Below are 21,204 nucleotides of genomic sequence, written 5' to 3'. Positions count from 1 at the left end.
ATTTATTTTTAATACATTTGTAAAATTTGCAGATCTGGTTTTTGCTTTGTCATTATTATGGTGTATGGAGTGTAAATTGATGTGGGGAAAAACTAATTTAAAGCAGTTTAACATAATGCTGCAACAAAACAAAATGTGAAAAAAATGAATGATTTAAAAAAAAAAAAAAAATTAAAAAAAAAGGAATTACTTTTGCAAGGCACTGTATATCATCACCCTCGTGTCCAACACTGCATAAATGAACATGCAGGCTACTGTAGAATCGAATAATCTCTCACAAGTGAAAATACAAAGGATGTCTCACAAAGCACAGCCTGTTCTCGTCTTGTACAGAATATCTTTGTTGAAGTGATGTTCTTTTGTGTTGCTGTTTAGCCACTGGAGCTGTTATGGCACTCTCTTGATGAATGGCTGGTCCTCATCTCCACTGAGCTAGATAAGGAGAACACAGACGCAACAACCTCATCCTCAGGAAATGACATTGCGTCACTTTTCCTGAAAAAGCAGGAGGTCGACCCCTCCGTTTCCAGTGAAAATCCCCCTCTGTTGCTGGATGCCAATTCGGTGATGAAGACGCCAGAGGGATACGCCGATGGTCAGGACGTCATCTCTATGATAGCCAATCGCCTGAGCGCTGTGATCCAGGCTTTCTACATGTGCTGTTCCTGTCAAATGCCACATGGGTGAGACTGACCTCAGACTTAAAGGAGAACTCCGGTGTGATATTGACCTAAAGTGTATTGAATCATGATACCGAGTGTGAACGTACCTTGCATATTTCATCTCGGTTTGTGTCCAGCTGTCCGAAATCTGGGGTCAGTTAGCCGATGCTCACAACAGCTTGTCAATGAAAGTCAATCGGGCATCGAAGGAGCCATGTAAATAAATCACTGTTTTACGCCATTTACGAGGCACAAAGTAGCTCCACACTTCATCAGTAGACTTCCAAGGGCCCTGACATTTAAAACGAGACATTGAGAACTCAGAAAAAGCACCGGTAGTTTATTTACAAGAAGATTTATACAGACATCTTCCACCAGGAACAGAGCAGTCGCCGCCATCTTAAATGTAGTCACGATAAGTCGAGTGTCGAGTACGAAGGAAACTACAACCTGATACGTTGATAACCTGATAAATTCATTGGTGCTCCACACTCGATTTATCGTGACTACATTTAAGATGGCGGCGACTGCTCTGTTCCTGGTGGAAGATGTCTGTATAAATCTTCTTGTAAATTAACTACCGGTGCTTTTTCTGAGTTCTCAATGTCTCGTTTTAAATGTCAGGGCCCTAGGAAGTCTACCGATGAAGTGTGGAGCTACTTTGTGCCTCGTAAATGGTGTAAAACAGTGATTTATTTACATGGCTCCTTCGATGCCCGATTGACTTTCATTGACAAGCTGTTGTGAGCATCGGCTAACTGACCCCAGATTTCGGACAGCTGGACACAAACCGAGATGAAATATGCAAGGTACGTTCACACTCGGTATCATGATTCAATACACTTTAGGTCAATATCACACCGGAGTTCTCCTTTAAAAGGTTTTTTTTTCCACTTTGCACAACTTGTTCAGAAGTCTTTATAGTTATGAGATCATGACAATGGTGCTGGCATTATGGTCATGGGTTTGATTCCCAGCGGGAACATGCATTGTGAAAAAATATATGTATCTTGAATGCACCGTAGGCCGCTTTGGATAAAAGCATTAATAAAGGCATGTGAACTTTAAAAGTGGAGCTAAAAGCTACAGAAGTGTGCAATGTGACCTCTGTAAAGTTCATGGGAAGTACAGGAGAACCAAGATGAGTGTTTTAATAGACGTCCACTCATGAGCTCATTCGGCGTGAGTGTTCATAATGTCTCTTCACCCTGACCTCACTGCCTCTCTAATGATAATGTTATTAGATCATTAAATCACTCTTTAATTAATGCATAATTTATAGACTCTCTTTGGCAAGTCTAAGACCCTGCATACTCCTCTTTAATTTTCTTTTTTCTTCTCTGATTTCTAGCATGACCTCCCCTCGATTCATCGAGTTCGTCTGTAAACATGATGAAGTGCTCAAGTGTTTTGTGACAAGGTAAGTCAAGTGCATTTATTAATTTTTAATACATTTATAAATTGTTAAAAGTTAAAGGGAATAGCTCAAGGAGGTGGAAACAGTCTCAAAGGAACATAAAAAAGGATTTTTCTTTCTTTTTTTCCATTTCTTTCACACAGTGAATGTTCAGAGTGACAGCATCTGACAAGCTCTGAAAAGGATAAAAACACAAAAAAGTATCATAAAAGCAGTCCACTGTGAAAGAGCTGCATTAAAATTCAAAAGAAAAAAGAAGTCTATGAGAATTTTGTACTGTTACGAAAATGAGTAATGGTGTAGTAATATATACAGTGGCATGCAAAAGTTTAGGAACCCCTTGCAGAATTTGTGAAAATGTTAATTTTATCAAAAAAGGGAGATCATACAAAATGCATGACATTTTTATTTAGCACTGTCCTCCACTGCAAAAAAAAAAAAATGCTTTTCTTAATAAGAAAAATTCTTAAATAAAGAAGGATTTTCTAGACAAGTAAAAATTGTCTTGTTTAAAAAAAAAAAAACAAGTCAAAATTAAGTGAGTTTTTGCTTGAAACAATTAAAATAATCTGCCAATGGGGTAAGAAAAATTTCTGTTTGAAACAAGATTGTTTGCATACCCCATTGGCAAATTAATTAGCTTGTTCTGAGCAAAAACTTAATTATTACAATTTTGTTCTGAAAACAAGAAAATAATTTTTACTTATGGAATCTTTAGATATTTTGGCTGGAAACAAGACAAAAAATGTAAGTAAGAAAAACTTTTTTTGCAGTGTGAGTAAGATATTTTGGTAACACTTTACAATAAGGTTCATTAGTTAACATTAGTTAACCACATTAGTTAACATGAACTAATAATGAACTGCACTTATACAGTATTTATTAATCTTTGTTAATGTTAATTTCAACATTTACTAATACGTTATTAAAATCTTGTTAACATTAGTTAATGCAGTGTGAACTAACATGAACAAACAATGAACAACTGTATTTCCGTTAACTAACGTTAATGAAGATTAGTAAATACAGTAACTAATGTATTGGTCATGGTTAGTTCATGTTAGTTAATACATTAACTAATGTTTAACTAATGAACCTTATTGTAAAGTGTTACCGATATTTTGCATAAAAGATTTACATATAGTCCACAAGACCAAAAAAAAAAAACTGAAATTATTAAAATAAGGTTAAAAAAATGTAAACATTTAACCTCCGGAAGGTAACACCGGGGGTGAAAACTTTTGAATTGTACTTAGTTTGTCTTCCGGGAAACAAGTAAGTATCTTCTGTTGCTTCCAAAGGGCAGTACTAAATGAAAAAAAAAAAAAAAAAGATATTTCAACAAAATAAGAAACATTTTCATCCTGTTCAAAAGTTTTCGCCCCCCGGCTCTTAATGCAACGTATTTCCTTCTCTAGCATCAGTAAATGTTAGAACCTTTTTTAATAGTTGGGTTTGATTCTTTAAATTGTCCTCAATGTGAAAAGATGGATCTCAGAGTCGTACACTGCTGGAAAGGGTTCAAATATGCAAAAGATGCTGGAAAACGGAAGAATTTTCTGAAGGACAGTGTTCAGTTTCACTGTTCAGAACAAACAAGGGACTCATTAACAACCATCACAAAAAAAAAAAAAAAAACACACAGTGGTTCCCAAACTTTTGAAGGGGTTATTTTAATAATTTCAGCCATTTTTCGTTTTGTTTTGTGGACAATATGTAAACATATTTTATGTAAAATATCTTACTCAGGACAGTATTAAAAAATAAAATAAATCATAATAATCTCTTTTATTTTGTTAAAATTATTCACATTTTCACAGATTCTGCAAGGGGTTCCCAAACTTACGCATGCCACTGTAATGATAGAGTTATATTTTCAGGTAGACTATTCTTAGATTTAGGGCTAGTGGTGTTAAGTGTGCACATATACATGTTTAGGCCTATACTTTTCAAACACTTTCCCACAATTTCTTATTTATTGTTCCCAGGAATCCCAAAATCATCTTCAATCATTTCCACTTCCTGCTGGAATGTCCTGAGCTCATGTCTCGCTTCATGCATATTATTAAAGGACAGGTAAGCAGTTGATGTATAATTTGCTGATCGGATCCGGAAATTAACGAGGGCTTGTGGCAAAAATGCCACAGAAATGAACAAAAATGTCACACAGATTAAGGTGCAAAAAATACCCTTTCACAATTAAACAATATATTATGAAGATTAAAATGAAATGTGAAAATTTTATTAAAATTTGTGGAATTACTTGCTTTTATGCACTGTTTTGTGCAGCTTTGAGGCTAATATTCAATCAACTGTGTTTGTTGAATTTAGGAATACAAAGTCTACACTGCAAAAAATGCTTTTCTTAAATTCTTAAATCAAGAAGGATTTTCTAGACAAAAAATTATTGTAGTTTAAGTGAGTTATTGCAAACTAAACAAACTAATCTGCCAATGGGGTAAGAAAAAAAAAATATTTCAAACAGAAAACAAGATTATTTTTCTTATTCCATTGGTAGATTATTTTGCTTGTTTCAAGCAAAAACACTTAATTTTGACTTGTTTTTTTCTCTCAAAACAAGACAATAATTTTTACTTGTCTAGAAAATCCTTCTTGATTTAAGAATTTTTAGATATTTTGGCTGGAAACGAGACAAAAAATCGAAGTGAGAAAAGCATTTTTTTTTGCAGTGTGATGTAGACTTTACCAGGGCCTGTAAATTTCTAGAAGGCCTGAAAAACTTTAGGAGTTCATCAAATCAAAATCTAGCCTATTTAATGCATGTTATTCTCAAGAGTCAAATATTTGTCTTTATAATATTTCATCTAAATGCATTAGAGGTGTAGATTCTGTATATTTGGTTAACTACAAATTCACATTACATATGCATTTATCCTTCTTAAATTAAAATTGTAGAAAACTGTAATTTCCCACCTTAAATAGATAAATAAATAATATGAACTGTAATATTAATAATAATACTGTGTATAATAATGTGTATCACTCAGGAAGTGAGCATTGAACAAATTAGTTAGATCTACTGAGTGGCTTTTTTTTTTTTTTTTTTTGCTACTTTTATGAATATATAAATTATTTTTCATTTGATATAAATCATAAAAATCACATAGATTAGGGTGCAAAAACTTTAGACATGCTAATACACTGCAAAAAATGCTTTTCTTACTTAGATTTTTTGTCTTGTTTCCAGCCAAAATATCTAAAAATGCTTGAATCAGGAAGGATTTTCTAGACAAGTAAAAATTTGTGTCTTAAAACAAGCAAAATAATCTGCCAATGGGGTAAGAAAAAGAATCTAGTTGTCTGCTTGAAATAAGATTATTTTTCTTACCCCGTTGGCAGATTATTTTGCTTGTTTCAAGCAAAAACTCACCTAATTTTGACTTGTTTTTACTAAAAACGAGAAAATCATTTTTACTTGTCTAGAAAATCCTTCCTGATTCAAGATTTTTTTATATATTTTGGCTGGAAACAAGACAAAAAAATCTAAGTAAGAAAGGCATTTTTTGCAGTGTATGACTGGATAAATTGCAAACCTCATAAAGGAAAATGGCTTATATAATTTTTAAACTGACCTACTGAAGTTAAAGATCAGTGGAGCTGCATTTCATATTCAGATTTGTGTTTGTGCCCTTGTGTAAAATATGTTTCTGGCCTAAGGATTCATTTAGAATGCAATTGCAGTGCACCAGGGCTCAATAAATGTAATCATGTTTTAATAGGTCTTTGTTTACCTCTCTTCCTTAGCCATTTAAAGACAGGTGTGAGTGGTTTTATGAACATCTTCTTGCTGGACAACCAGACTCGGATATGGTGCACCGGCCAGTTAATGAAAATGATATTCTTCTTGTTCACAGAGGTAGAAGAATTTCTTCATTATTTGTTCAGAAGTTCCTCCATCTTTCAGCTTTCACCTCCTCAATTCATTTTTATTGTCGATTTTTCAGATTCATTATTCCGAAGCAGCTGTGAGGTTGTATCCAAGTCCTCCAATGAGAAACTCAAACAGGGCATTGCTGTGCGGTTCCACGGTGAAGAGGGAATGGTAAGCATGCAAATGTCATCTGGAACTGTCTTTATCTCAAATCTTTTGGCACTTCAAGACATGTAGCCCTGTCAGAAGAGAGCAATGATGTAAAACAATACGCTAAAAGTAACAATTCATTTAATTAAAAGATCTGGCATTAGCATGTTGCAAAAGTTACATTACAAAGCTTGCAAAAAAGTTATGCTTTTTTTACAGAATGTAATGAAATCCCTGTTCAATACAGTATACAACTAGTCTAAAGTGGTCTAAACTAGTCTCTAAGTTCAGCTAGATATTCTGTTTTGATCAGATTGGGACCACCTAAACCATCTAAGACCAGAAAAATTACAGGTTTATGCTTTTTTTTTTTTTTTTTACTGTTATTCATTAAGAATACATACCACACTAGCAGTGAGACAAGACCATTTTTAAAAGAATGTCAATAGAGTAAAGGGCTTCAATATGTTGAACAAAAGACTTTTGTGAGTAAGCAGCTTATTGCTAAATGAATTGACATCCTGTCAGCAATGTAGTTTATGGCAGTCATTCTATAGCATCAGAAACAGTGAGTGACAGCCCCATTAGCTCGAAAGAGATTCCATCAAGGCTATTATGTGGTTTACAAGACACATTAGATCCAAGTTGACCGTTATTCTGTCTGGTAACTCTGCAGAGGTTGGTATCTCATAGAATGAGCTATCTCTATTAGAATTACTTGAAATCCCTTTTCATAGACTGTGACTTTGCTGGAAAAACAGCTAAAAACAAGTCTATTTTCATAGGCTGGACAAACCTGGTTTAAGCTGGTCTCCCAGCCTGACCAGCTTAGGAAGTGGTCAGATTTTTTTTTTTTTTTTTTTTTTTTTAATTATTATTTTAACAACACTACACCAGGGGTTTTCAAACTTTTTGGAGCCAGGGACCCCTTACAAAAATAATTTGTTGTAGTCTCTCATTCACCACTGTAGTAGTTTACCAAACTATGACAACTGCACTTGAAAATCTTGGAGAAGTCAAATGGTCCTTTATAGGCGGGGGTGTTTTATTACATTTGGGACTAAAATATGGTCCTTTAATACACAACACACACACATGTATTTTATGAAATTATTCGTTTTTAACAGCACTCTACTATTCAGTAAAATATAAGAATATTCTGTACTGGAAACAAATCTTAACCCAGCCTCAGTTCAGGTATCTTAGAAGGCACCATAAACTTGTATTTTTCCTGGGATTTTGCTGCAAGGGAGTAGGTCTATGATTCATGTCATTAACGTTATTCTGTCCTTTTCACAGGGTCAAGGGGTGGTTAGAGAGTGGTTTGACATTCTGTCCAATGAGATCATCAACCCGGACTATGCACTGTTTACACAATCAGCCGATGGTAAATGAAATCTTTTGTATAATACGGGTTGGCTGCTGCAGCTTTCAGCCTTTTTTTACTGAAATATCATTCTCTTCTTTTGGTGATCTGTCACACTCTTCAATTAATATGGAAATGGAGTGACAGATAAGGAAGCAATTCATATTGTGGCCTATGAGTGGGTGTGATATGCATGTTTTTTAGGACTTAAAGCCAGGCTCACACTACAGGATTTTTAAAATCCTTACCGATTATGAAATCTGGTTGCAGCACACACATGAGGAAACTCTTTAGAGGTTTATTTCCTCAAATCTCAAATGTCTCAAATATGCACACACTACAAAATTTGAAAATTGTGGCATATCACACACAGGTTATCATTAAGATTATCCAGCCAGACAGAGTGCCTCACATGATCTCACGCAGCAAACTAATCTTTACATATGTGACCCTGGACCACAAAACCAGTCTTAAGTCACTGGGGTATATTTGTAGCAATAGCCAAAAATACATTGCATGGGTCAAAATTTTTGATTTTTCTTTTATGCCAAAAATCATTAAGAAATTAAGTAAAGTTCATGTTCCATGAAGATTTTTTGTAAAATTCCTACTGTAAATATATCAAAATGTAATTTTTCATTTGTAATATGCATTGTTAAGAACCCAATTTGGACAACTTTAAAGGTGATTTTCTCAGTCTTTTCGATTTTTTTGCATCCTCAGATTTCTGATTTCAAATAGATGTATCTCAGCCAAATATTGTCCTATCCTAACAAACCATACATCAATAGAAAGCTTATTTATCGAGCTTTCATGTGATGTATAAATCTCAGTTTTGTCAAATTTAACCTTATGACTGGTTTTGTGGTCCAGGGTCACATATGTTAGCTAGCAGCTTTCTACACTCACCCAGTACATTCAAAACTGAGGAGATTTAGCAAGCGCTTCTCTTCATTGCCCTTATGGTTGTGGTACATTTTTGACACATCATACAGGTAGTCGTGTTATTGCAAAACTGCCACAAGTGGTTTCCTCCATCTCCACTATCCGATGGACCTGTACAACAGCTCGTTTTGCGGTCACACGTTGGCATTTTAAAATCCTAAATATCAAACATGTTTGATATGATCAGGGTGGCTCCCGATTTGTGTGTGAGCAGATTGGGAGGTGCAAGATTCAATTTGTAAACGCCTCACATTACCAGATAATCCATGCCGAACATCAGAACTGGCCAAGGTCCTCAACAAGGTTTTTCTCAGATTCTCAGAGAGGAAAATCAGGTCTAAATTGTCCAAAAACTTCTGTAGTGTGAGCCCCTACCGAAGTTGTGGTCCCGCACAGTTCATTGAGTTCAGATGTGACACACCTCACAAGGTTTCTGTTGAAACTTGAACCTGTTGGGTAATGTTTCACCCTCAAGCAAAATTCCTGATCTTGTGGATTCGTATTGAGATTTCTAGATTTTCAAGGTAATTCACCAAACAGCATAAATGTGTCCTTCTGTTTGAAGTCACTTCCTTTTAGAGTGTTCACATACTGTAGGCATGATCACATTAATGCCATTTTGTGGGAAAAATTTGCATGGAGAATTCTTTCACTGTAACATGAAATTCTGTGAATTCCTATTGAAATGACTGGATTTCACACTCAAAAATTCACTGAACAGTAAATTTGATCATACCTTTGCCATACAACTTATACACTGCAAAAAATGCTTTTCTTAGATTTTTTGTCTTGTTCCCAGCCAAAATATCTAAAAATTCTTGAATCAGGAAGGATTTTCTAGACAAGTAAAAATTATTGTCTTGTTTTAAGTAAAAACAAGTCAAAATTAGGCGAGTTTTTGCTTAAAACAAGCAAAAATAATCTGCCAAATGGGGTAAGAAAAATAATCTAGTTGTCTGCTTGAAATAAGATTATTTTTCTTACCCCATTGGCAGATTATTTTGCTTGTTTTAAGCAAAAACTCACTTAATTTTGGCTTATTTTTGCTAAAAACAAGACAATAATTTTTACTGGTCTAGAAAACCCTTCCTGATTCAAGAATTTGTAGATATTTTGGCTGGACACAAGACAGAAAATCTAAGTAAGAAAAGCATTTTTTGCAGTGTATGCACAGATATAATAGTAAAAAAGGTTTACATTCTATAAAAACAAGTGCAAGAGAGCTTACCATAGAACAGCCTGCTATTATCATGTGAGACCTAGTGATTGCACAGGGAAAAGTTTGCATCAGTTCTGAGCCAGACAGTGGCTTTTCAGTATGTGAAGAAGCTCATTGATCACTGCCAAGGGGAAGCTTGATGTTGGCCGAGGGTCTGCAAGGCCATGATCTCAGCAGGGAGTCGCTTGGGCCATTAATGTCCTCCCACTGAGAGATGTCATTGAAATGAAGCTTATGACTGTAAATCAGCAAAGAAATTGGCCTTTAGATAAAACATCTCCTTTGTGATTCATGCAGAATTAGATGACATTACATTCTCTTCTCACATAGACTTAACATATTTATGCAAAGTTTTGCATATTTATGTGTGGATTATTTTTTTTATTTATTTTTTCATAGGTACCACATTTCAACCCAACAGCAATTCTTCTGTAAACCCAGATCATCTGAACTACTTCCGATTTGCTGGTCAAATCCTGGGTCTGGCTCTCTATCATCGACAGCTGGTGAACATCTACTTCACACGCTCCTTTTACAAGCACATACTGGGTAACCCACTCCACTCACATAGTGTTTATATCAGAGAATTTACTTAAGTCGTATTGTTGTATTTTTCTTTTGCATGTATTCAAACTGATTAGATCTTGTATAGACACACAGTTGATATGTTTTAATTAAGTGAAGTTCATGAATTTGTTATCACTGATCATGTTTACAAGCACACAATAATCATAAATTCATCATGTCACCATGTTAACAAAATAGCCACAATCTGATTAAACCAATATATTTCTGGTGGACATATTTAATAACAAGAGTCTCTGCAAAGTGCATCATGATTAAAAGTGATTATTGTCTGTGATCATTGCAGGCATCCCAGTCAGCTATCAGGATGTGTCGTCTATTGACCCAGAGTATGCAAAAAATCTGCAGTGGATTCTGGACAATGATATCAGTGACCTTGGCCTTGAGCTCACCTTTTCCGTAGAAACAGATGTGTTTGGAACTATGGAAGAGGTCCCTCTTAAACCAGGAGGAACTACCATTCAAGTCACCCAAGACAATAAGGTAATAGATGATCTAAAAAATGGATACATGAGTGCTGCCAGCATTGCTTTAAAGGATGCAGAAGTAGAAGGTCAGCATGTCAGTGCAACAAGTCGGTTTGCATAGGTGTCGTCCAAGAAGGAAGCCTCATCTGAAGCTGGCTCACAAAAAAGCCTGCAAACAGTTTGCTGAAGACAACCTGCCCAAGAGCATGAATTACTTACTGGAGCTATATCCTGTGGTCTGATGAGACTATAAGATAAACTTGTTTGGCTCAGATGGTGTCCAGCATGTGTGGCGATGCCATGGCGAGGAGTGCTAGAAAACAATGGTGCTAACATAAAATATTGACAATTTGGACACAGTTTTGAGAAGTTCACTTAAAGTGTACTCACTTTTGTTGGCTGCATGTTGAGTTATTTTCAGGGGACATTAAATCTATACTGCTATACAAGCTGCACATTGACTACTCTAAAATATATCCACGTTTCATTTCCATAGTATTGTCTCTTAAGAAGATATACTAAAATTGTTGCTGAACTGTGAGGGGTGTAATCACTTTTGTGAGATGCTGTATATTCATAGTAATATTCAAATACACACGGTATTTGAAACTTAGTTGTGTCACCATCATCTTTAAGTAACTTTCTCATTAAAAAGTTTTAAAAGAAAGAAGAAAAAGAAAAAACTGAAATCTAAAGTACTTTAGAAAAATATGAACTGCACTTTCCTAAATCAATTTCAAATGATTTACATTCACATGAGATGAAGTAATAAAATGTATTAGTGACATTTGCCCTCATTTTACTCACTCAGACTACTGAGTACAAAGCAGTCTGTCCATGATTGAGAAGAAGTGAATGATAGTGGGGTTTTTTTGTCTGATTTGTCATGTTTCTGTGTGTGTCAGGCGGAGTATGTGCAGCTGGTGACGGAGCTCAGGATGACCCGAGCGATTCAGCCGCAGATCAATGCCTTCCTGCAGGGCTTTCACACTTTCATCCCCCCCTCGCTCATCCAGCTCTTTGATGAATATGAGCTGGTCAGTAGATTCCTCCTCTCATCTCTGCATGAGACTCCTGCTTCTATCTCTTTATATTCTCATGTTGCATTTTTCATTTGGAGATTCTCTCTGCTATTTTCTCTCCTGTGCTCAGTGAAGAAACACACACACACACAACAACAACCACCACCATAGTATGTTTTGTAGTATGGATTAAGATGAAAGACCGGGACACCAGTAAAATGAGCAGGTTAATGCGCTCACTCAGACAAGATTAATCCACCACATAAACATAATACTGTAACTTGCATTTGCAGAGGTAATGAAGTGAATGCACAAGTAAACTGAAACAAAGTTCAATGCCAATCAGAATGTGTAAGTGATGTTGTAAATATACCATTGTCAACACACTGCCTCTAAATTGGAGAAAATTAACATCTAAATAAAGAATCCCCAACAGAGTAACAAAACAATAGTTAATACTTTAGTATACTCATAGGCCCGGTTTCACAGACAGGGCTTAGACTAAGCCAGGATTAGCAGATAGTTCAATTAGGATATTTAAGTAATTTTTATAAACATGCTTAGAAAAAAAACATTACTGGTGTGCATTTTGAGACAAAACAAAGACACCGATATATTTTAAGATCAGTCAGTGCAAGTTTCTTTCAGTTCAAACAGCTTAGACTTACATTTTAGTCTAGGACTAGGCTTAAGCCTTGTCTGTGAAACCGGGCCATTGTGTCTAAAAAATGTTAATGATTGGTCTGATATGATTTTACACTGATATATTTTGTTTTAGATATTATCATTATTTAAAATTGGCTGTTAATTATTAATTGGCTGGAATGATACACTATGCCATTCCAGTAATTAAGTAAGGAATAATTGACGACGGGCCGTAGAATTCTTAGAAAATAATGCACACCCGAGGTGGTGATGCGGTCACGACGCGAAGCGGAGTGGCCGTTACACCTCGGGTGTGCATTATTTTCGTAGAATTCTACTGCCCGAAGTCAATTATTCCGCTTATACTACAGTTACCACACCTTAAGACATCGATCAAGTGATATATTTCAAGACATTCGTCTGGTTTTTATCCTTAAAACGCTATTGTGAGTAGGATTAATTTCTTACGCAGCTCATTCAACAGCTTCGTTGCTAGTTCCAAAACGTCATTTTAGAACTAGTAACGACGCTTGGGCTGTTAATAGTAAAATAATGCCGTTAATAACGAAGTTTAGACAGACCGAAAGACAAGCAGACAGACGGAAAGAGAGAAGGGAGAGAAACTTAAGTGTATGACTTTACCTCTCTCATGTCTGTGTCTCTCAAGGGTGACTGGCAGCATCGTCTCTACTAACAGTTAAACTTTAAGTTAATTTTCTTCAAGACCACGCCGTTGTTACCTCGCTTGTGAGAGCTTTCATGTCGTTTTTAAGTTGTTAATCTTCAGAGCACGCAGCGCTAACAACATTAGCGCGAATGCTAACGCGAGTGCAAACTGTACTGTTATGTGTGTGCGTCTGTGAGGTGAGTGAGAAGAGGGCGAGAGAAATAGAGTTTGTGCTTTCCGTACATAATAAAACGTAATATATTGTGGAAAAAAACATGGAAATAATCTGTCGTGTTTATCCTGATGTTTACTGTATTTAGTTTGGCCAGTGTCATTGTGGGTTTTAGTTATTTTGCTGTTTTGGGCTGTAAGGACCTTTGAAATAACTGAAATCGTATGGCGAAGTGATATAGACATGCACTGCGGTCTAAAGCTGCCTGGAACTACGTTCGCCGTGCGTTTCCCTGAATATAATGCACACCTCTAGAACGTTCGTCAGCCAGTCAGATTCAAGCATTCAACGGCCCTGTAGTATAACTACAATTAATGATAATCAAACAATGGAATATTGACTACATTTAAAAGACCAAAGACAAAAGCTATAATTAAAACATAACAGACTTAAAGTGATCTTTCACCAAAAAATGAAAATTCTGTCTTTTAACAATTATTTTCTTTCCTCTGTTGAACACAAAAGAAGACATTCTGGAGAATGTTGGTAAATGGACTGTCAACTGTTTGGTTACCAGCATTCTTCAGAATATCTTCTTTTTTGTTTCAAAGAAGCTGGCCACCATTGACTGTTTCGTTCAGCAGAATAAAGAAACTTTAGGTTTAAAACAAGTGGAGGGTGAGTAAATGACCACAGAATTTTCATTTTTGGGTGAAATATCCCTTCGAATAAGTTGTGTTAGTTTTTGACCAAAGTCACAGTAGTTTTTGGATTCAGCACTGTTATGTATTGTGTATGTTGTAGAGAAATAGTTCTCTGTAATTCTAATGTTGTGTGTGTGTGTGTGTGTGTGTTTCTATTTTTTTAAGTGAAACAGACATAAATAGATGGTCTTCTGAAGACAAAATAAGTTTGAGATCAATCGTTTTGTCATAAAACGTTTACTAATTATTTGCTGACAAACTTCCCCTTTGTTTGTACACTTAAATGATTAGTTCACTTTCAGAACAAAAATGTACAGATAATGTACTCACCCCCTTGTCATCCAAGATTTTCATGTCTTTCTTTCTTCAGTCATTAAGAAATAGTTTTTTGAGACAAACATTTCAAGATTTCTCTCCATATGATGGAAATGTATGGTGCCCCCAAGTTTAAACTTCCAAAATGCAGTTTAAACACAGCTTCAAAGGGCCTAGCCGAGGAAGAAGGGTCTTATCTAGTGAAATGATCTCTTATTTTTTTAAATAAATTCACTATTTATATACTTTTTAACCTCAAATGCTCATCTTGTCTTATCTCTGCGATGCGCATGCATAGTCTGTGTAATCTGGGTCAATACAGGTTATGTCGAAAAACTCCTATCTCGTTTTTTGTCTTCAACTTCAAAATCGTCGATAATAACCAATCGTTTTGCTAGATAAGACCCTTCTTCCTCGGCTGGGATTGTGTAGAGTCCTTTGAAGCTGCATTTAAACTGCATTTTGGAAGTTCAAACTCGGGGGCACCATAGAAGTCCATTATATGGAGAGAAGTCCTGAAATGTTTCCTTAAAAAACATACATTTTCGAGAACTGTTAAGAATGTGGCAGAGCCTTGGTATGCGTTTGATGGCATGGTTTGTTTTTATGTTTGTGTGAGCAGGAACTGCTGTTGTCAGGCATGCCTGAAATTGATGTGATGGACTGGAAGAAGAACACAGAGTACACTAGTGGCTACGACCTGCAGGAGCCTGTTATACAGGTGCAGTATCCCGTTAGCACCAGCACATACAAAACAATTATGCTGCTTCATAGAGATGGATGGTGTAAGCTAATTAATTGATTATTTAAATAATTAAGAATTAACATTGATTTCAAAATCTTCACAGTACCACAGTATATTTATTAATGGTAAGACCACAATAGCTAGTCGGAAAGTTTGTCCGAGATAACAAGTAGCTTGGTGATTAAATACTATACATGAAAAACATATACTAGTTGACAAATATCTGCCAGGCTGTGATTAGAGACTTGTGTGTGTTTTTGTTGCAGTGGTTTTGGGAAGTGGTTGAAAATCTCACTCAAGAGGAAAGAGTCCTTCTCTTACAGTTTGTTACAGGAAGGTACGTATAGTTATTTCCTCATGCTGTATTCTGTCACTTTAAACAGGTATGTTGTATAAATATTGTCAGAAATGGCCTAGTGATCATTTATAATTTTGTAGGGTACTGCTTTTATCTCGCATCTGATGACTTGTTTTTAGACTTTCTTCAAGTGTTCTACTTGTAGGTTACAAAATAGGGTTTAAAAAAATGTAAAAATGAATTCATTCATTCATTTATTTGTTCGTTCATTCACTTCCTAAAATTGTGTCAATAAAAGGAAATGTTTAGTATAAAAGCCCTGAACTGCAACTTTAAAAAAAAAAAATAATAATAAAATAAATTAAGGTGAAACTATAACAGCTTCCTTCCTATAGAAGGCCGTTTCTGCCATGGATTAATGAATTAAAGGGTAGTTTTGACTTTTTATGTCACTCAGAATTGTGAAATGAGAACACATAATTTAAAACAAATGTACAAAAGTGATTTTATGTCTATAGAAAGCACATTAAATGTAAGTAAAGTGTCTACTTTTAAGGTTTCAAATAAGTTTTTGGAGAATAAAATGTCAAACTTTGGTTGAAATAATGTTACAATGTTATCATTCAGTGTAACACAATATTTATGTAAAAATTCAACAACATGCTTATTCTGACTTGTACATATTAAAATATATAAAAGAATAAGGGAGCATATTAGATTTGATTATATTCTCAAAAAGTAAAAAAAAATCTTACTGACAAATGGTAAAAACTTAGGATAGTGGCACATTTAAAAACTGTAGAATTACAACTAATTAGTTTTTTGGCAGAAGGAAATTCATCTTTTAATATATCATAAATTGACCTTTGTAAATATGGCTGACAAGATTGTTACACTGAATGACTTTTTAGCGAGTGTCTTCTGTAAATTAGGGAAAAATGTATGATATGTATTTTTGCTCACAAAAAAAAAAAACTAATTGCAATTAAATTAAACAGAACACTTTTTTTATTTATTTATTTATTTATTTATTTTTTGGAAAAAACAACGAAAACCCTTTTTTGTCTTTGACCGATATTATATTTATCTGATATTATTTTATAATTTGGAGTTTGTTTATTGCAATTAAAGTAATAAATTAAAAAATAAATACATTTAAAAAAAGTAATTGCGACTTTTAATCAGGGTTTCCGCGGGATCTTAAAAAGTCTTAAAAAGTCTAAAATTTAAAAATCTAAATTTTAGGCCTTAAAAAGTCTTAAATTCGCTGTTCTAGGTCTTAAATAATTTTACACGGGTCTTATTTTTCCGATGTCCATGTAACGCTACCTCTGAAGCTCATTTAAATTCTCTTTTTGTTGTTTCCGTGGTGTTGTAGTTCTTTATTTCACTATTCCAAATATAATTTGCTGTATTTAAACTACGAATGAGACCAACATGCAATAGCCAATCAGCTTTCTGTTATTGGCGTGGGTCTCTCTCGGATTGTACCACAGAAGTAAAATGGATTCAACTTTTTAGCTTTGGGGAAGTGCAAGTTTAGCGATACTTAGCTTGAAAAAACTGAATATAGGGCTTGGCTAAGGCCAGTTGCTAACAACTGTAGATTTTTTTCCTCCCTCTGTGGAAGTTACTGCGTCTTCAGACAGAATCGCAGTAGCAGAATACAGGTCAAACTACCTTTTTCTGTATATAATGTTTTCTATAATAATAATGAATATAGGTCGAGCTAGCTGACCGCCAGCCTTCGAGATACTTTTAAAATGTTTTTTTTTTTTTTTACTTGCCCGACCGAACAAACCGCCTGATTAAAACTGAAGTGACAAAAACAACTAGCGAAGCATCGAAAGGCAAGAACGATTCATATTTTAATACATTCAACGTAAACAGAAATTGATAATGGATATGTGTGTATTTCTGGTCTATTTGTGACATACTTTAAAACAAATGAATGTAACAGCACTCTAAAGAAACACACTGAGGTAAAAATTTAAAATGTATAGTTTATTTATAACATGATATAGTTCAGTAATATACCAAGTGAGCTTTTTGCTGAATATTCTCACAATTACAAATGTTACATTCATTTTAGCTCAATAAACAAGTACTTAGTCAAGTAGTTACTTACATATTAGACAAAATATTTTCACTGTTTTGTTCTGTTTCACCAACGAAAATAGTTCCGAACAAGGATCGCAGCAGAAGCATTCTCCTAGCAACGTTTTGCTCTGATTCAGCGTTTTGCTCGAATCAGTTGAAATAACTCGCTCATGAAGTGACTTACCGCCACCTGCTGGTAGTTTAGTGTGTTTAAAAGTATGCCTCCACACCCAACATTTCTAATTTATATATTTATAAATCAATAAATGTATTTAACATTAATCTCACTTTTAATTTTGCAGTGTAAATTATGTAATCTCACTGCTAACAGCCATTTAGAATGTATTGATAAATTCATAAAATAAATTTCAAAGGTAATGCATCCATTTCAAAAGTAAAAAAAAGGCCTTTATAAAGGTAAATCAAATATGCAGATTTAAGATGTAAATAAGCTAATAAACTAATAGAGCACTAATGAAAATATTGCTTCAGAATTTTTTTTTTACTTCAGATATTTCTAGTGGTACTTTTATGGGGATATTTTGTGTGGAATAGTATCTGCTGATATGAAAAGTTCACTGTATATCGTAGTAATAAATTTAATTTATGACAGCCATGAAATTGTGTTTACTTTTTACATTAAACACATTAAATATTACATATATGCATGTAATATAATATATTTTCCATTACAGGTTTCGGTCTTAAATTTCATATAAGGTGGTATTAAAAAGGTCTTAAAAAGTCTTAAATTTCACTTGTTCAAATCTGCAGAAACCCTGTTAATGTCATTAATTAATAATTTTGTTTCTTGCGATTTTGAGGACAAAAAGTCAGAATTGCACGAAACAAACTCCAAATTGTGACATTAAAAGTCACATTTAACTTTATTTAGTTAGTTAGTAGTTTTGTTAGTTAGTTTAGTTAATTTCACGGCAATAACAGGCTTTCATACCATCCTGATTTTTATTTGTTTTTCTCCTGTCTAAATTAACTAACAAAATAAATGACAATTATTGGCTTAAAAAATCTGAAAGAATAAATTATTGTTTTGTTTAAAAGAAAATATGTATTTTGTAAATTGTATGTTTTGATAATGTATTTCATATTTCTTTAGTAATTGTGACCTTGGACCACAAAACCAGTCAAAAGTAGCAGGGTTTATTTGTAGCAATAGCCAACAAAACATTGTATGCGTCAAAATTATTATTAATATTATTTTATGTCAAAAATGATCAGGATATTAAGTAAAGACCATGTTCCATGAATATATTTTGTAAATTTCCTACCATTAATATATCAAAAAAATTGTTGATTAGTAATATGCATTGCTAAGAACTTAACTTGGACAACTTTAAAGGTGATTTTCTCAATATTTCGATTGTTTGCACCCTGAGATTCCAGATTTTCAAATAGTTTTATCTCGGACAAATATTGTCCTGTCCTAACAAACCATACATCAATGGAAAGCTTATTTATCAACTTGAAGATTGGATTAAAAAAAAAACCTTGGGTCACAATTGTACAAAAAGTACATTCACATCATTCTGAGGAAAAAAAAAAAGCATTATTGTATGGTTTTAACTGTTAAAGATAGCTGAGAAGGTCAAGACCTCTGAGGTTGAACAGGCCAAAATACCTATTTTAAATCTGGTGTGGGGTAAAGACGTGTTTTGTAAAAAGCTAGATCATGTGTTTCTGTTGCATAATCATTGGTCTGCTATTTTAAATTTTGTCACTGCCAAAAAAAAACATGGGATTTTTACCTCGCTTTTTCTGTAATACTTTTTATTTTCTTCTAACAGTTCAAGAGTTCCTCATGGAGGATTTGCTTTTCTGATGGGCGGCAGCGGCCTGCAGAAGTTTACTGTCGCCGCTGTGCCCTACACATCAAACCTACTGCCTACCTCTAGTACATGGTGAGAGACTTATGGATAGTGTTGTTCAAACAGAAGCACTAGAGGGCAATGTGGCTCTTCTGATATGTCTGAGCTGTAAACACAGAGCCGCTTTAGAACATAATGATGAAGAATTGGAAGAGTGACAAAGACTAACAAATAGAAAAAAGTGCATGTAATGAAACCGGTTTGACTCTCACAGTGTAGCATCACTTACCGATCTCTCTCTTCTCCTAGTATTAACATGCTGAAACTCCCAGAATACCCCAGCAAGGACGTCCTGCGTGATCGTTTGCTGGTTGCACTGCATTGTGGGAGTTACGGATACACCATGGCGTGACGCTGGCTTCTGCGTTTGCTGAGAATTCTGCTCTATGGACACAACGCACACGTGGCTCAGTTCAGGGATTCTTCAAGATTTCAATTCAAAAGCCTTTATTTTTATTTATTTTTGGCACGAGGAATTTTTTGACAAGGACATCAGTGAGTAATGATTTGAATTAATGGTATTTCAGGCACTGAGGATATTTTGCACTGGTGAAAAGGATGTCTAGGTCACATTTCACTGTAAATGCAAAATGTTGACTATTATTAGTACTGTTATTCATTAAAGTACTTTTAAATGAAAATATACATTTTATTCATATCAAATGTACACTTACACACACTTGACAATGAGTTTTTTTTTTCTTCTTCTTCCACAAAATCATTCCACAAATTAATCATAAAAATACGTAAGGCATTTTTTTTTTGCTTTTGTTTTTATAAAATATGACCTAGACATGCTGTTCACAGGTTTCTTGAGGTTCACTCTTATAGAATTGCCAATGACTGAAACCAAATGTCCTGTTACATGCAAAAGTCATTTTTTTTACATTAATAAGTACTCCAAGCTGTATTATTTCAGTTAGTTGATGCTGTTCAACTCACGCCATGCTTGAATTGCATGTGTGTGCAGATGCAAGTGAAATATTTATAGCTTTTATCACAACTGACAACTGTTGACACATTATTGAAAACTGTAATTTTGAGCAGTTATATTTCTTCTGTTGCATTGTTGTATTAGTCTCTTGTGGCACACTTTCAGTTAGTGGTCTAGAAAGTACCTTATTTTTTCATTATTATTGTGCCATGTATATTGTATGTATTCATATATATTTAGTTATATATGAGGTTGTCAACATAGTCCAGGAATTCTTAATTTTATATTTATGTCTAAATTGTTTATGTGCAGTTAAGTTATTCAGTATAAAGTATCAAATAATGTTATAGGCGTGCCAAATATTCTCACAAACAAATCATAATTTCCTCTTAAAAAACAAGGAGATGTCATGAAATGATTTTGAAAAGGGATGTCATATCATTTTAGGAATGTATCATATCTTTACTATTGGTTGTGGTTAAAGTGCAAATGTAGATATATAAATCTATTTATTCTGATTTGTCATTATGATTTTGGATTCAAATTTGTTTTTGTACTTGTAATAACAGAGTATACTGCACAATCTTTTGGATATTACAGGTGGGCCTCAAAAATATTAAAGTATGCTTTTTATTACAAATGAAGCTGTCTGGTGTTATGATGTTAAATTTGTCTTTGTTTAATCATTTTACCAAGTTTTCTGGTATAAAAAAGAAGGTGCATGTCAAGCTATGCAGCTACACAGAGCATAAAATATAGGTCCTATTTAAAGTTTTTTTTTTTTTTTTTTACTGTAAATGAGACAAACATATCTAAAAGCATAATTACGACAAACGAGCCGTTTTGAGATTCGATCTCTTTAGTAAACTCTGTGTACACAATGTTCTCAATGCTCGAGTTCATGTGTAGAGACCAGGCGATACTTCGAGCAAAGTTTCATGGTGTGTCGAGCCTCTTAGAGTTGTAAAAATATGTATATATGTTTGTCTCGTTTACAGTAAAAAAAAAAAAAA

At 34.3% G+C, this 21,204-nt stretch overlaps 1 protein-coding gene across 1 annotated transcript; it reads left to right on the top strand.

The window, feature by feature from the left end:
- Nucleotides 1-244: 244 nt before the first annotated feature.
- Nucleotides 245-20,835, top strand: hace1 (HECT domain and ankyrin repeat containing E3 ubiquitin protein ligase 1). The gene is made up of 14 exons (XM_073847877.1): nucleotides 245-280; nucleotides 376-683; nucleotides 2,014-2,082; nucleotides 4,068-4,155; nucleotides 5,845-5,956; nucleotides 6,045-6,142; nucleotides 7,421-7,508; nucleotides 10,051-10,200; nucleotides 10,523-10,719; nucleotides 11,609-11,740; nucleotides 14,851-14,949; nucleotides 15,240-15,310; nucleotides 19,177-19,290; nucleotides 19,507-20,835. Exons 1-14 carry the CDS (start codon nucleotides 245-247, stop codon nucleotides 19,607-19,609), a joined length of 1,665 nt encoding a protein of 554 aa, XP_073703978.1. The 3' UTR covers nucleotides 19,610-20,835.
- The last annotated feature ends 369 nt before the right edge of the window (nucleotides 20,836-21,204 follow it).

Source organism: Garra rufa, chromosome 9 (assembly GCF_049309525.1).
Source record: "Garra rufa chromosome 9, GarRuf1.0, whole genome shotgun sequence".
Lineage (NCBI taxonomy): Eukaryota > Metazoa > Chordata > Actinopteri > Cypriniformes > Cyprinidae > Garra > Garra rufa.
The sequence above is the reverse complement of the archived record's forward strand: the minus strand, read 5'-3'. Positions and strand labels throughout refer to the sequence as shown.

Bases quoted from the DNA above. Each gene is read 5' to 3' on its own strand.
- hace1 (XM_073847877.1), top strand. From the start codon at position 245: ATGCAGGCTACTGTAGAATCGAATAATCTCTCACAA. The intron at 281-375 runs GTGAAAATACAA...GTTGCTGTTTAG, and splicing joins AATCGAATAATCTCTCACAA to CCACTGGAGCTGTTATGGCA. The intron at 10,720-11,608 runs GTAATAGATGAT...TGTGTGTGTCAG, and splicing joins AAGTCACCCAAGACAATAAG to GCGGAGTATGTGCAGCTGGT.